This window comes from Plasmodium cynomolgi, chromosome 12 (genome assembly GCF_000321355.1).
Source record: "Plasmodium cynomolgi strain B DNA, chromosome 12, whole genome shotgun sequence".
NCBI lineage: Eukaryota > Apicomplexa > Aconoidasida > Haemosporida > Plasmodiidae > Plasmodium > Plasmodium cynomolgi.
This window is the reverse complement of record NC_020405.1, coordinates 778,648-794,149: the sequence shown is the minus strand read 5'-3', so window position 1 is coordinate 794,149 and position 15,502 is coordinate 778,648. Positions and strand designations below refer to the sequence as shown.

The window sequence follows — 15,502 nt, the reverse complement described above, 5'->3', positions numbered from 1 at the left end:
GTACAAAATTGAAGTTAAAAATGAAGTTAAAAATGAAGTTAAAAATGAAGTTAAAAATGAAGTTAAAAATAAAGTCAAAATTGAAGTTAAAATTAAAGTCAACATTGAAGTCAACGTTAACGCGTCATTCCTTTCACCATTGCACACCTCGATCGACTGCACAAAAAATGTACAACTGTTCGAGACATTCCTTCACGACAAATTTGATCGGTCAACCTGTTCTACCGCACGACTGCACATCCGTGTTGCCAGACCAAAAAAAAAAAAAAAACTTCAATTTTAAAAATTAACAACAATTGGGAGTACTTCAAAGAGAGCGGACAAATATCAAAAAGGAAGTTACCCATAACTGCTGACCGGAACTGCTGATGATTAATTTATTTCAATCGTGTTCAGCAAATTTATGACATTTTTTAGCAGCTCACTGTATAGTTGCCCATCCGTCATCCTGTCGCCCCTCAAGTAGTTGTGGCGTTTTGCAAATCCGTAGAGGCCATGCTGAAAGTTGTCAAACTGTTTTTGGAATTCCGCGTCATTCAACACATTTTTGAAAAACTTAATGGGGGCATCGTAACTGGAATTCTGCTCCTTCTTGAAGAAGGCGTCAAACAGTTTTTTCACAATGTGGTACTCCTGCTCATTCATCGTAAACTCGTACTTTGTTCGGAAATCATTATATTTGCTGTGGAACGCGGGGACGTGAATTGCATTCTTTTCCTCCGAGGTGTTAAGGACTTCGTCGTAGAGCTTGTCCAGGTACTTCACATTCGGGACACGTCCATTTGGAGACTGTCCCCCAGGAGGGGTTACACTTGATGATTCCGCTTGGGGTGCTGGAGCTGCCGGGGCTGCTGGAGGGCTTCCTGCTCCACCATTCCCTGGGGAGGATGCACTTGTATCGTTTTGTTCTGATCCATCTGTGGAGGTACTCGAACTTGTTACACTTGAAGTTTGTGTGGTTCCTGGGCCTGATGATCCTCCTGCACTAGCACCGGCACTAGCTTGGGGTTGAGAAGTACCCTCGGAACCCGAAGCTTGTGTGGACGAATTGGGATTTGAATTACCTGTGACAGTCACTCCCTCACCAGATGCTTGCCCAAACTTTTCATCATTTCCTTTCATTTTCTTTTGATCCTTACTTGACTGGCCCCTAATTTTTCCTTTGCTCTGTCCTGTAAAGTCCGCGTCGTAGTTATCCAGGTCATCTTCGTCCACTCCAAAAATGGTCTTCTTAGTTGACTCGTTGGCGGCATCACTTTCTAAAAGGTGGCCTAGATTTTCCCCTTCGATTACTCCATCCTTTTGCTGCAGCTGGTCAATCTGTTTCTTCAAAGCCTCAATTTCTTTGTTCAAAATTTCGTTGTTGTTCGTCGCGCTGAGTTTGTACAAAATCTCCAGCTTCTTCATCAACATGTGCACTGCGTCCTGCTCCAGATTTTTTTTCTTTTTCTGGATGCCCAACTTTTCACACGGCACGGTGCTGCACGAAAGCAGCACAAAGAGGGAACCGAAGAGCACAATTTTTTTCTTCATTTTTTTTGCAAAAATGGCTATTGTTTAAGTCGCTATTCTCATACACACTGCGTTATTTCGGTAATGTTTATTTAGGAAAAGCGCATTTGATGAGAGAGAAAAGCGTGTGGCTGAAAGAGTTAACTTTTTTTATTTTCGTCCTAGGTCGAAGTGGGCGAATATGTACACATATATTTGGACACTTGTGTGTGTGTATTTTTATTTTTTATTTTTATTTTATTTTTTTTTTTTTCCTGTTAAATTAATCTTTTCTCCAACTCAAAAGGGGACTCCTTCTTAATGGCAAAATTGCACGCTCGGACGATTTGCCTTGAAGCAGAGAGACCCCCAAAAAACTGGCAATTTTCGCACCTGGCGAATTGCCCACTTTGTGAATTACCCACCTGGTGAATTACCCACTTGGTGAATTATCACCTGGCACGCTAGGACCGGAAAAACATGCCGAGCGGCGCCAAACTGCAACTCGGCCAGGGTCGATACACCAACTTTGCATCATTTGCATGCATGTATTTTATGTGCCATTGCAAAGGAAGCGCACTTGAGTTTTCTTTTCTCGTGGGAGAATTCACCACCAATTACACGTAGCCGATTGATGTGTACATTTACAGCACAGTTTTTTTTTTTTAAATTGACAAAATGGACATTATGAGGTTCGGTTTGTACAGCCTTTTCCCGCCACGTGTATGCACTCCAAAAAATGGGACAGCACGGGGACATCCCTAGTGGAGCGAGCGGCAGAATAAGGCTGAACAAAACGATGGGAGAAAAACAAAAATTGAAAAGGGAAAGGCAGTTTTTCTCATTTCATCATCACACAAAACTGTGGCAGTGCATTATCTGTTAAGGTGAAATTTCGTTTGCCCCACCTCGGCAGCACATGTACATCAATGCACAGGTTAACAAATCGGACAAAAAAAAAGTTTAATGGGGAATTCGCTACCTGGGTAAACGGCCCAATGTTCAAAACTTCCCTAGTGGGCAAGTGGGAAAGGCATTTACTCACTTTCACTTGTTTATTGGTCCACTTGCTCACTTCCCTTCAAGTGTGTCCAGCAAACTTAACGCATTTAAAAACAAATTTTTGTGCGCGTCGGTCAGGTTCATTCTCTGGCCCCTCAAGTAGTTGTGTCGTTTTGCAAATCCGTAGAGGCCATGCTGAAAGTTGTCAAACTGTTTTTGGAAATCTGCGTCATTCAACACATTTTTGAAAAACTTAATGGGGGCATCGTCATTGGAATTACCATCCTTCTTGAAGAAGGTGTCAAAAAGATTTTTCACTATCTGGTACTCTCGCTCATTCATCGTAAATTCGTACTTTGTTCGAAAATCATTATATTTGCTGTGGAACGCGGGGACGTGAATTCCGTCCTTCACATCTGTCGTTTTGAGTATTTCGTCGTAGAGCTTGTCCAGGTACTTCACATTCGGGATGCGTCCATTTGGAGACTGTCCCTCAGGGGGGCTTACACCTGGTAATGCCGCTTGGGATGATGGATTTGCCGGGGCTGCTGGAGGGCTGCTCACACTTGTGGGATTTTGTCCCTCGTTTCCAGATGGTCCAGGGGGGGGCGTTTGTGAGGGCTCCTGTGATGTAGCACTATCCCCGGCAGTTGCACCTGGTGCGACGGCTGTTGCGGGATTACGAGATTCAGGGGGACTTTCGGATGAATCTTCTGAATCTGGTTGAGAGGAAGTATTCCCACTATTTGTTTCTTCTACTTCACCCTCATCACCTTCCTCTCCTTCATCATCGTCTGTCGCCCCCTTTATGATAGTTTTCTTCCCTTGCCCGATAAAGTCCGCATCGTAGTTATCCAAATCATCTTCATCTACACCAAAAATGGTCTTCTTGGTTGACTCGTTGGCTGCTTCGCTTTCTAGAAGGTGGCCTAAATTTTCCCCTTCGATTACCCCACCATGTTGGTGCAATTGGTCAATCTGTTTTTTCAACGACTCAATTTCTTTGTTAAAAACTTCGCTGTTATCCGTGGCGCTGAGTTTGTACAAACTCTCCAGCTTCTTCATCAATATGTGAGCTGCGTCCTGCTCCAGATTTTTTTTCTTCTTCTGGATGCCCAGCTTTTCACACGGCACCGCATGCATCGAAAGGAAAAAAAAGAAGGAAGACAACATCACATACTTGCCCCTCATTGTGTTAAAAAAAAAAATAAATAAATTATTTAAATGAAATTTGAAGGAATGCGAAAATACTGCGATAATTCAGATCATTCAATTTTGCGCGAAATGAAGTAGCGAGCGCCGTTTATTTTGTTACACGTTTCTGCGCAAAGTTGTTTTCAGGCGTATGCAATAATACGTTTTGCCTGAGGGAAATGCAAAAAAAAAAAAAAAAATTACTTCCTGAGGAATACGCTAAATAATGTAAACACGAAAAAGCATTTTTGCGAAAAAATAAAATAATCAGATGGACTGTCCCAAAGGTGCATACTCCACTTTTGCGAACAAATTCGCAGCACAATTGATGTTTGAAAAAAAAAAAAATGGACGCATGGTGTCAGCTCGCCTGTCCTATCTGTCGCAATAGACAACTCTCATGACACGTTGTTCTTTTGGTTCATTTTTTCATCTTCATTTTGTAAAGTGGTGGAAAAAATAAAGAAAAAATAAAATATTTAAAACCGTGCCAGGTTCATCCCCTCGCTGAAAAGACAGAAGGGGCAAAAGGAAATTGCAACAAAACGGGGAAATTTCTTTTCCAAAATGTCTTTCACCAGGTATGCACGGAAAAAAAAAAAAATTGAAAAGTTTTGCTATACACCTGTGATTTAAAAATATTATGCGCGGTAGACAAAAGGGGCCATGCGCGATAGACAAAAAAGGGGCCAATTACATTTTTCTCTTTTTCGAATTGGGCACTTTGACAAGTGTTCGTACGCACGACTGGGATGTTTTGCTACACACACAAAAAGTGGTCCCAGGAGTTATCACAAACGGATCGGAAAATGTGAAAAGGGGGAAGTACAAATGGAGTTAAAAAGGAAAAAAAAAAAAAAACTTTAAATTTGTGCCATTAAAAAGGGGCATTTGCCAAAATTGCTGTCCACCTCGCCAATTTTATTTCAATAGTGTCCAGCAAATTTACGAAATTTTTTTATCATTTCATCGTAAAGATTTTCATTTTCCATTTTCTCGCCCCTCAAATAATTGGAAAGTTTGGCAAAGCTGTAAAACACATGTAACAGAGTTGTCAAACTGTTTTTACAAACCCACGTCATTCAACATTTTTTTGAAAAACTCAATGGGGTAAGCGCCATTGGAATTTCCCTCCTTCTTTAAGAAGGCATCAAAGAGGTTTTTCCCTATCTGACACTCCCGCTCGTTCATCCTAAATTCGTACCTTTTCCTCAGATCGTTTTATTTCCTGTGGAACGGGGGGACGTGAATTCCGTCCTTTGTATCTCTCATTTTAAGTACATCGTCGTAGAGCTTCTCGGGATAGCTCACATTCGGATAGACAGCACTCTCACTTTGTTGGGAAGCTTTCTGTGTGGCTTGCCGCGTCCCCGTTATTTTTCATCGCTCATTTTGCTGCATATGGATTTGGCGCGACAGACGTTCCCGATAGATTATCTTCTGTCTGTGGAACGTTAGTTGTGGTCCACTAACTGTGGCCCATTAACCGCTTCCCATCAAGCGCTTTCTATTAACTATAGGCGTTTGTGATGTTCCCTCCCCTCCGCCTTCACGAGCTGCTGGCAGATGGATAAGTCGGAAATCCTCCCTTGGCGAGTTGCCCCTTATTTGCGGCATCGTTGGGTAGTTTTTCCTTCACTTGTACTATTTCCCCGCCATCATCGTTGTCTTTTCACTCAACTTTGGCCTTTCTCAGGTCGGTGAAGTCTGTATCGTAGTTATCCAGATCGTCTTTATCCACTCCAAAAATGGTCTTCTTGGTTGACTCGTTTGCGGTCTCGTTTTCTAGACGATGGATGGAGGTCATCTCCCTCGTGTGTCTCACCATGTTGGTGCAGCTGGTTAATCTGTTTCTTCAACAACTCTATTTCTTTGCCGAAAATCTCATCTGAGTTCGTCATACTAATATTATACAAAATTTTCAGCTTCTTCATTAGCAGATGCACAGGATCATGTTCCATCTTTTGCTCATCCTTTTGGGTGGCAATCTGTTCAGGGGACAAGAAGCCGTAAGGGAGTAGCATGAAGGAGCCGAGGGGCTCAATTTTTTTTCTTCATTTTATAGCCCCCACTTGTTTTTACCTGATATGTACGAAGGTAGTGTTACCCCTAATGGGTTTTTGCTCTCCTTAAGGAAATGGTACAAAATGGAGGACTACACTCGTCGTGAAAGTAGCTTCGGAATGGTTTTGCTCCAACACCCGCAGGTCCACGTCTACGTCTACGTGTGCGAGTTTTATCCCCACGCAGGAGAGGATTCGCATTCTTTCAAAATAGCTCACGCGTGGAAAAATAGTCAGGGTGCAAATTAAAACGCTGTTAAGTCACCCCTAAGGAAAGCAGTTGTCCAATCGCTATATGCACACACAGAGTTTTCCCGTCAAATGGTATTTCTCCACGGAGGAAAAAAAAAAAAAAATAATTCCCCCCTTTAAAAAAACGTCATTACTGCCAAATGAAATGGAATCCGTCATTTTAATTGTTTTTACGCAGCATGTTTTTAAAACGTTTTGGAAAAAAAACTGTTCGCAACTTGCAGTTAGGATATTTCCGTTTTTTTTTTTTTTTTTTACAACTTGTTCTTTTAAACAGAAAAAAGAAAAAAAAAAGAAGTACCAAATATGTCGAGAAACACTACGTGTTTGAGTTCGCAGTATATTATGGCCCTCATAACAGAGTTCTATAAAATATAACAAAAAGTAAAAATGAGTAAGCCGAGCAAATCCGCTACATCGTGGTAGGGGGGCCTACTGCGGGGAGTCAACATTGCGTCATTGTGTGCGTTCCCCCGTGTGGGGTGTGAGTCCATATGCATTCGCGGAGTAGCAATGGCGCAACGGAGAAATGGTGCAAAGTCGAAATGGCTCAATGTCCAAATGGCTCAAAGGCAAAATGGCGCAAAATAGAAAGACAAATCGGAAAAAACGAAAGGGGTTACAAATAGACGGTACAATCAATTCCTCGGCAAGTCATTTAGCGAGCCTTGCAAATGCTGTTTAAACAAAACACGCTTAAACTCGCCGCAGTTAGGCACTCCCGTACAACCCGGCCTTATATCATGTTGAGCAAATTTATCACGTTCTGAAACAGCATGAGGTACGTCTTGACCTCCTCCGTTTGGGCGCCTCTTATATTATGCTTCTTACTAGCATAGGCATAAATGCCGTTCATGAAGTCTCCAAATTGTTGCTTAAACTTTGGATCCGTAAAGGACTTCTTAATCGCTTCATACACAGTATCTGCGTCTTCATCAATGGCATCATTGTACATGGAAAATGCATTAACGAGCTTCGATATAATTTCATATTCGTCTTTATTTAACGATATGAACATGTCGTATTCCTTTTTGAACTCATTATATTTGTCGTTGTAATCGGTTCCTTCTTTACCGCCCTTTTTATGTAAGTTCATTAGGATATCTTCATACAGCTCGTCTGAGTATTTTAGGCTGGACCCGCCGTAGTTCTCTCCTTGTACTGGAAGGGTGGCCTCCGCCTTTCCCTCGTTCTGTCCACCTTGTGGAGCACCGCTCTGCTGGCCAGTCAGCTCGTCACCCTTCTCGCCAGTTTGCTCTCCAGTTTGCTCGCCAGTTTGCTGGCCACTCTGCACTTCGGCCTCCCCGGGTGCATTTTCCTTATCGTCTCCGTCCTTCTTATCCGTTCCCTCATTCGTTGTAGGAACCTCTTCCAACACCTGACCTATGAATTTTCCATTCTCAGAAATGTTGCCATCCTTTTGGGAATCCTTATTCTTATCGTTTAAGATGTTTTTAAAATATTTCATTATATTTTGTCCTGTGAAAAGTTCCACATTATTGTCTGCGAAGCCCTCACTGTCTGTCTTATTATTTTTATCGACCTGTTTGGCCTTTTCATTTTTTTGTTCGCAATTCTTCCCCGTGATGAAGGTTCCTTTGTGCAATGCCAAGACGTGTAGCATCAGGAAAAAAATAGCCAGAAGGAACATGTTTCCGTTCATGGTGAGCGTTAAATGGGTTAATTAGGCTATGTTCTGTTGCGTTGCGTGTACTATGCGCAGGTTAACATGGGTGCGCTCTCGAAAAGGGAAATTCAAGTGGCACGGGCTAAGAACTGTACTTTTAACGTTGCAGCAGGAAAAAAACAAACGAACACAAAACGCGGATGGAGCAAAAAAAAAAAAAAATTTCTGTTCACAGGATTACACGCGGAAATGAAATTCACAAAACGGAAAAATAGCTAAAGGAAAATGCGCCACAAATTTGCTCCAAAGAATGCACCCCAAATTTTTTTCACGTAACAAAAATAGATTGGAGAAAAATTCATCGACCAAAAGACGCACTCAAAGGAAAAACGCACAGACGGGAAAATACAACTCAGTTGGGATAAGAGGGAAATTTGCGCCGATCAAAAATGGTGGCCAACTTTTGGAGAGGAAGTTTAACGGGGCGCTATTTTTGGAAGATAAAAGGAATTTGTTCCTCTGCTGGCTACCTCTCCTCTTTTGCAAATTTCTCCTTCGTTTTCCGTTCCCCGTTTTATGATGCCGATTTTCCTCGCCAGGGCGTTTCGCCGTGTGAGCGCCCTTTGAAGCTTTGCAATTTTTGCAGTTTTCCCAACATAGCCGTTTTTCCAACATAGCTGTTTTTCCAAATTTTCGAGTTTTCCCCAAATGCCCCTCGCAGAACTTTACGAGGGGAGCAAATTGCAACTCGCCTCTCCTCTCCCCATAACCTCCACGCAGCACGCGCGCGTCTTCCTTTTTCGCGTTGCACCATCGCTCAAGGCATCACATTTACTCTAAAGCTAGCGAAGCGCACCAGTGGAGAGGCCACTTTTCGCATATCCATGTGTGTAAAATGGTGTATATGTGTACTTACGTGCGTACACGCATGTTCCTGTGCGTTTCGCTAGTTATGTGCAACTTTGCACTTGGGAGAGACGAAAAGTGGAAAAAATGAATCTGTGAATGGAGGCCTTTTAACTCCATCTTTACCCCTCAGCCACATCGTTAACGTGAAAAAAAAAAAAATTAATCATATTAAAATGTGATAAAATAAACGAAGCGACTTTTACCCTTCATATTTTTTACCCCTTCTTTTGGACAGTTTTACCAGTTCACTAGTTTCAATTTTCTCGAATGGTTCCCTCTTTTCCCTTGACGCCAATTCGGTGTCCGTTTTTCCATTTTAACGTTGCTGCGTGAGAGAGGAGGAAAAACAAAAGAAACAAACGACTGAACAAATAAGTCGCCGCTTCACAGTACGTTGCCGCAAAAGAATGGACGACCCTTTTATTTTGCCACATGGACAAGTGCATAAATACCTGTTTTGTTGTAAATTTGTAAAATTTTCTAATGCGAAAAAAAAAAAAAGAAACCACTGCGGAAAAGGGGAAATATCGACATGTTCACTTGTATGGAGTATACGGATGACCAAAGGTTTTTCACTCCACGAGCGTTAACCATAGGGGAGCCTCAAAACAGGCCGCTCTTCCGAATAGTCCATTTTGTGGTGTCCACGTGGAATTGCGTAACCTCGACAATTTGCAAAACTGCACATGTCACTCGTGTCATATACACGTGATGCATTTTTTAATTTTTTTTCTTGCCGATCAGGTCATCACGTGTTGCGTTTTTTTAGAATTTTTTTTTATGCTACATTAGACCATTCCGTTTGCGTTTTTCCCTTTTGATGCTGCTCATCTTTCGATATGCACAGTCAGTCACCACGTGGAAAATAGCCGTCCCCCACTATGTGCGTTGATCCCAAAAGGTGAGGAGAAAAATGAACTTTTTGTGATCACCGAAATGGGCTAAATTTGTTAAAGCGCGCACACGGGAACTGTAACTCTGTGGGGAATTCCCAACATGCGAAAGGTTTAAAAAAAAAAATTGTTCTGCCAGCTTGTCGCTATATTGTCGCCACATTGTAGTCACTTTGTAGCCACTTTGCACACACCTTACGCACATCAACATGAGAATCGCACAAATGGCAACTTAATAAAATGTACATTTGTTGCTACTACCCCTTGGGAGGGTGTATTCTTTTGCGTCTTTTTCTTTTGCATTTTTTCCCCTCATTCGTTAAGTATATTTCCTTACGGCTATATCAAAAGAGAGCAGTATGGTCATCAAAGGAGGAGAGCAAAAAATCGAATAAAAAAATCGTCCCCTCAGTAGTGCAACATCGTGTTGATCAACCGAAGGGCATTGTCAAAGAAGAATTTCATCAATTCGTTTTTCCTTCCGCCATCACTTAAGACGTCATTCTTTTTGGCAAATTCGTAAAGGTTATACATGAAAGTTTTAAATTCGTTTCGAAACCCTTCGTCGTCTAACACTTTTTTGAATAAGTCAATTATGCAGGGTACATTTGGATCGGCTCCTTCCCCTTTGTTAAAGCAAGCATCAATCAATTTTTTAACCACTTCGTAATCCTTTGTTTGGGTCACATATGGGTTATACACCGGGGGATAATTATAATAGGGGTAATAGTTATAGTATGCGTGATGGTTAAAATAGGGGCCATAATATGGATGGAAATACATTTCCTTTTTTTTTGCTTTGATTGGTTAAGAGGCCATCTAGGAAGCGGTTCATGTGTTTAGTTCTTGACGCTCTTCTGTTAGCATTTTTGTAAATGGTGGAAAAGGGTGTCTTTTGGGGTGCGCTGGGACTTCCGCCGCTTGGGTGTGTGTCTGTGTGTTTGTCTGTGTTTGTATCTGAGTGTGTGTGTGTGCCTGAGTCTGTGTGTGCTGGTATATGTATGATGTTAACATTCGGTTCATTTGGAGTGCTTTCAGCTGAAGGCTTACCTTCCGTTTCCGATCCGGATAGGATTTCTCCCTTTGGTGAATCACCTGTCTTGTCCACTATAACTCCGGGTAACGCTTCTCCCTCGATACTCTCCTTCGCCTGCGTTCCATCCATTCCCGGCGATTCCTCAATTGGCAATTTCTTCTTTTCAGTTATGATAGCGGTGTCTTTGTTCCCAACTTCTTCATCGATCGCTTTCTCCTTTTTCATAAAAATGACATTTTTGACTTGAGTTTTCTTTTCCTCCGCTTTTCCCTCATTGCTGCCACATGGTGTCTTCTCTTCTAATCCGTTTTGACTCACATTTTCACATGCTTGCTGTCCACTGGGTATAGTATCCACCCCATCCTGTTTATCTTTTTCTGCCTTCCCTTCTAGTTCCTCGATTTTTTTTTTTAGCAGTTCTATGTTTTTTTTTAAATCTGGAGATACTGCATTCTCTTTGCTGATTTTATTTAGGTGTTCTAATTTGCCTTTTAGAAAATGTAGTGTGTTAGCATTTGGCATCTGAGTTTTGGGAGGCCCAGGTGGACCTTTCGTTTCTGACCATACCGAATGTGGTAGCAACAAAATGGGTGGCAAGATGAATAGTACTTTTATTTTCATTTTTTTTTTTTGCATTAAAATTGTGTAACATGTAAAAATAGGGAAGCAGAGGAGGGGCAGATTTTCTCTGCAGGAAGGAAGTATTTTCTTTGCAACAGGGGCGGAAAATTAAAAATGGCAGTTTCGAACAGGTCGGCCACTCGAGAAATACAAACAGATGTGCGACACGCTTACGATTGCGAATGCATAGCTGGTTGTAAAAGCGGTACGTGTTTCGTTCGTTTTGTGCAACTGTTTAGCAACACATTTGTTCCTGTTACGGTTATTATATGTTTGTGTTTGTGTTTCTGCTTCTGTTTCTGCTTCTGTTTCTGTTTCTGTTTATTTTGCTAGTGCCAAACTTGTGCATACAGGCAGCATACAATACACATTTTTACGACACGCAAATGGGCAATTAAACATGTGCAACCAAAAAGGTGCAACCAAAAAGGTGCCATCAAAAAGGTGCAACCAAAAAGGTGCAACCAAAAAGGTGCATTTCTGTACGCACCTGATGAATTATGCATTCCCTTTTGCGAGTGCACAACCAGTTAAAAAAAAAAAAGAAATCATGTGGGCGTTGCATTTTGGTTCTTTTGCTTCATTTTTTTGTGGCCTCATTTCGATTAACTGTTCATTTGTGCGAGCAAAAATCTGGGACCACTGCAGAGGAGCGGAAATTACCACTTGCGTTATAGTTGCGTATGCGCATGCGCATGCGCGTAGTGGAGGGGGGGGGGGGACCTATTTCAAGTGGCCATAGGGAGAAAAGGAACACATATATACATACTTGTGCGTATTTGTATGACTCTCCCTTGTGACCCTTTTCCACGCTTCAGTTTGCTCCCAAACAGGCGCCCTTCAACGGGTGAACCATTTCAGATTCGCCCCCCCTCGCGCGCTTATATATATACAAGTGAACAAACGAATAAGTGACGACTGCCACTTTTTTCAGCACAGGGGGGGAGAGTGAAACATCATGCGCAGGCTACCTTACACAATTTGTATTTTGAAGGAAGAGCGCCAACATGGGGTGGGTACAGTACACAGGTCTGTTCACTTGTGTTGATAAGACGGGTGGGACATTTTTCGACGCGCACCTTTCGATTTGTGTTCCTTTAGATGTGTTCCTTTAGATGTGTTCCTTTAGATGTGTTCCTTTAGATGTGTTCCTTTCGATGTGTTCCTTTCGACGTGTGTTCCTTTCGATGTTTGTTCCTTTCGACGTGTGTGCCATTTTACGTTGTTCACCCTTCCATGTTGTCCCCCCATTCAACGTGTTCACGATCCCCAAATGGGGTTACTGCTAAACCTTTTGACACGGGGACAAAGCGCACTTTTCCGTATAACCTTTCCATCGGCAAATTTTTTTTTTTGCCATCCTGGAGGCACGTCCCCACGATGTGCAGCTTCCCGCGCAGTATAAATTAAAAGGACAAAAAAATATTTCCTCAGCATATTTATTTAATAACCTACCGTTGCTGTGGGTTGCCCCCCTCTCTTAACCACCATTTTGGGGAAAGGCTCATTCGGCTGCATTCACCTGTGAGGGACGCGCACTGGTAACACTGTGCAGGTTTTTTTTTTTTTTTTTTTCCCTCCACCCCCCTTTTTACACACATTCAATTTACACATTTGCCATTTGATGTGAGGACATATTCGTTTTAGTACTTCTACATAAATAAGTTGTGTTCATATATTTACAATGCACATAAAAAAGAGGAAGCAAAAAATTGTCTGGCCATGCAAACACTTGTTCGGCCTTTTTTCGCTTCCCCCCGAAGGAAAGGTACGTATGTATGCACAGATGTGTGTATGTATGCAAGTAGGTAAGCAAGTAGGTAAGCAAGTTGGTAAGCAAGTTGGTAAGCAAGTATGTATGCAAGTATGTATGCATGTATGTAAGTATATATGAATGCATGTGTGTAAGTATATATGAATGCATGTATGTAAGAACGCATGTATGTAAGTACGCAAGTGTAGTAACTTGAAAAATAATTCAGAAAACAAATGAGCCAGGCACGCGAGGTAACATATACACATATATATGCATATTATATATGTATACACATATGTACATTGCGTGTGAGTATATCAAACTAGTATACGTAAACATATGGGGGCCCGCCTTCTGCGCGTTTGCAGAGAGTTGGCGACACAAGAATAATCTGATTAATAAATATTATCACATCATCATACCAGCGTTGACTAAATCTATCACACTTCCAACAAGTGGGTTGTCCAAAACACCTCCCAAAGGTCCAGCTAACATTGGCGTTTTTGTTGCAAATATAAACAAACAGCACAATAAATTCTTGAAGAAATAACAAAATTTACCCCAACCAGTTCTTTTAATACCCTTGGATGAATACTGAAGTCTACCTTTGAAGAAATCCGTTCTTCCACCCCATGGGAGCCCATGTCGAGAAGAAGGAAATTTTTGATTTCCACTCAGCCCAGTAGCAGCAGCAGCAGCTGCACCAGCCATACCAGCCGCACCAGCCATACCACCTGCACCATTAGTTGCAGCTAGAAAACCTTGTAAAAGGGGATTTCCAGCACCAAGGCCACTGAGCAATTGGTCATATTCACCAAATAAACCCTGTCCATCACCATCTTCATCATCGTCCTCCTCCTCCTCTTCGTCGTCTTCATCATCTGATTTTGCACTACCTTTTTCTTTTTTGCTACCACCTTTTGGTGCTTTGGGAAGTGGAGCCCATGGAAGGGGTGCAGCTCCAGCTTTTCCTTTAGACCATGGTAAGCCACCCGGTGACGCAGGACTCCAAGGCGTTCCTGGTTTTAATCCCGTGGGGGGCTTGAATAATGTTGGCTTAGCGCCTGCTTTTCCCCTAAGACCTCCAGCTGGAGGTTGTGGTTTTTTTTCGGCTAACATTCTGCATAGCCTCTTTTTTTGTCCAAAATTGTTGGGTTTGTTTCCCCATTGAGGGATATTCATAAATATATCTCCATGGGAAGCTTCTGCGTTGTTTTTGATTTGTTCGTCCTGGACAGTTAGTTCCTCCTCTGTGGAAATGTGCTCCTCCTTGTCAGTTGTGAATGCATTTTTTGCTTTCTCTTCCTGTTCTAATTTTTCCCGGAGGAATTCGAAACCTTTGGGGAAATTAGTCCAGGTGGTCTCAACGCCACTTCCGTTCTGAGTATTTAAATAATCAAATTCATTCTTTAACAATCCAATGGTGGCGTTGAATTGATTGTTTGCTGAAATTTTGGTTGATCTGGTTTTTGCAGTTTTGCAGTTTAGTAAAAGCAAAACGGCCGAAATACAGGCAGCAGCTTTGTAATTCATTTTGGGTGGTACGGGTATGGATACAACGTGTATGTTGTATAGGCTAGGGGCGTAAAGTAGCTACGTACTGTGGGGTGGGAGAGTACGTATGATGTGCATGCAAAAAAGTCTTCTTTACCTTTGAGTGCGAAAAAGCGCCGTTGACAGCGAAATGATCTATCTGGGTAGACACACGTCCCTTGAAATTGAAATTAGAACTACAATTATAATTGTACTTAAAAATGAATCTTATTTTTGTGAAATATATACAAGGGGGACTTGGAGAAATGGAGCTAGACGCTGGGTAGAAAAATCTCCGAGGATTCTTCACATATATATTTTATGGGTAGATAAAATAAAAAGGATGGTACATATAATAATACCTTATATTATCTGAAGACAAATACAGAATTAATTATACATATATGTTGGTATATATAGGTGTGGATATAACTGTTTTGTGTTTTTCCCCCTTTTTGATAACGAATACAAAAAATAAATATTTTAAGCTAATCGAGTAGCATTTTTTCTGGCTGTCTACACGGGATCACGAGGTGACATATTCATATGTATATACATACATACGTGGGTCTATGTTCTTCTATTAAAAATTTATGAAGGTGGAGCTCCACTTCGGGCGAAAATAATGAACGCTTTGCGCGCGTGGAAGCAGCGTATAGATAAAATATAAGAAGTAAAGAATATAAAAATGTCGTGGACGTTTTATTCCGATTTTTGGTTATCTACCTAAGGATTCCTTCCTACTTAACTGCAAAGAAAAAAAAAAAAAAAAATCATGTTTTCATTGTCTTTTTATTTAAATTGTTTCCTGAGTTAAGAGGACAATTATTGCGTTTTTCTTTTCTCTTCTAAACATATCATCATGCATATATATTTTTTTTTTCGTTTTAACTAAACTTACCAGAATTTTAAAGTCATCCTTTCGGAATTAAAAAAAAAAAAAAAACATATCATCAGTGGGTCACTGGTCAGTATATGTCATTTTTCATAGTTAGATTTTTACTAGACTATTTTTAACAAATCAATATTTTCTTAAAAAATATTTTGTTTGATTTTTTGTAAATGTTAACTAATTTTGTCCTTAATATAATTTGGTTAGGAAAAAGTTTTTCGCTAAGTATTTTT

General features: G+C 41.2%; 6 protein-coding genes across 6 annotated transcripts; all 6 read right to left on the bottom strand.

Moving 5' to 3' along the window:
* Nucleotides 1-372: 372 nt before the first annotated feature.
* On the bottom strand, nucleotides 373-1,533 carry PCYB_122780 (merozoite surface protein 7; the record flags this gene model as incomplete). The annotated part of the gene is made up of 2 exons (XM_004223610.1): nucleotides 373-917; nucleotides 1,065-1,533. 2 exons carry the CDS (start codon nucleotides 1,531-1,533, stop codon nucleotides 373-375), a joined length of 1,014 nt encoding a protein of 337 aa, XP_004223658.1.
* A 1,029-nt stretch (nucleotides 1,534-2,562) lies between these two features.
* Nucleotides 2,563-3,684, bottom strand: PCYB_122770 (merozoite surface protein 7; the record flags this gene model as incomplete). The annotated part of the gene is made up of 2 exons (XM_004223609.1): nucleotides 2,563-3,002; nucleotides 3,150-3,684. The coding sequence occupies 2 exons, from the start codon at nucleotides 3,682-3,684 to the stop codon at nucleotides 2,563-2,565; spliced, it is 975 nt and encodes a 324-aa protein (XP_004223657.1).
* Nucleotides 3,685-5,359: 1,675 nt separating this feature from the next.
* PCYB_122760 (merozoite surface protein 7) lies at nucleotides 5,360-5,648 on the bottom strand (the record flags this gene model as incomplete). The annotated part of the gene is made up of 2 exons (XM_004223608.1): nucleotides 5,360-5,472; nucleotides 5,513-5,648. The coding sequence occupies 2 exons, from the start codon at nucleotides 5,646-5,648 to the stop codon at nucleotides 5,360-5,362; spliced, it is 249 nt and encodes an 82-aa protein (XP_004223656.1).
* A 608-nt stretch (nucleotides 5,649-6,256) lies between these two features.
* PCYB_122750 (merozoite surface protein 7) lies at nucleotides 6,257-7,665 on the bottom strand (the record flags this gene model as incomplete). Its single annotated transcript, XM_004223607.1, has 3 exons — nucleotides 6,257-6,268; nucleotides 6,326-6,367; nucleotides 6,766-7,665. The coding sequence occupies 3 exons, from the start codon at nucleotides 7,663-7,665 to the stop codon at nucleotides 6,257-6,259; spliced, it is 954 nt and encodes a 317-aa protein (XP_004223655.1).
* Nucleotides 7,666-9,839: 2,174 nt separating this feature from the next.
* PCYB_122740 (merozoite surface protein 7) lies at nucleotides 9,840-11,088 on the bottom strand (the record flags this gene model as incomplete). Its single annotated transcript, XM_004223606.1, has 2 exons — nucleotides 9,840-10,228; nucleotides 10,482-11,088. The coding sequence occupies 2 exons, from the start codon at nucleotides 11,086-11,088 to the stop codon at nucleotides 9,840-9,842; spliced, it is 996 nt and encodes a 331-aa protein (XP_004223654.1).
* A 2,164-nt stretch (nucleotides 11,089-13,252) lies between these two features.
* PCYB_122730 (merozoite surface protein 7) lies at nucleotides 13,253-14,377 on the bottom strand (the record flags this gene model as incomplete). The annotated part of the gene is made up of 2 exons (XM_004223605.1): nucleotides 13,253-13,770; nucleotides 13,837-14,377. 2 exons carry the CDS (start codon nucleotides 14,375-14,377, stop codon nucleotides 13,253-13,255), a joined length of 1,059 nt encoding a protein of 352 aa, XP_004223653.1.
* Between the last annotated feature and the right edge of the window lie 1,125 nt (nucleotides 14,378-15,502).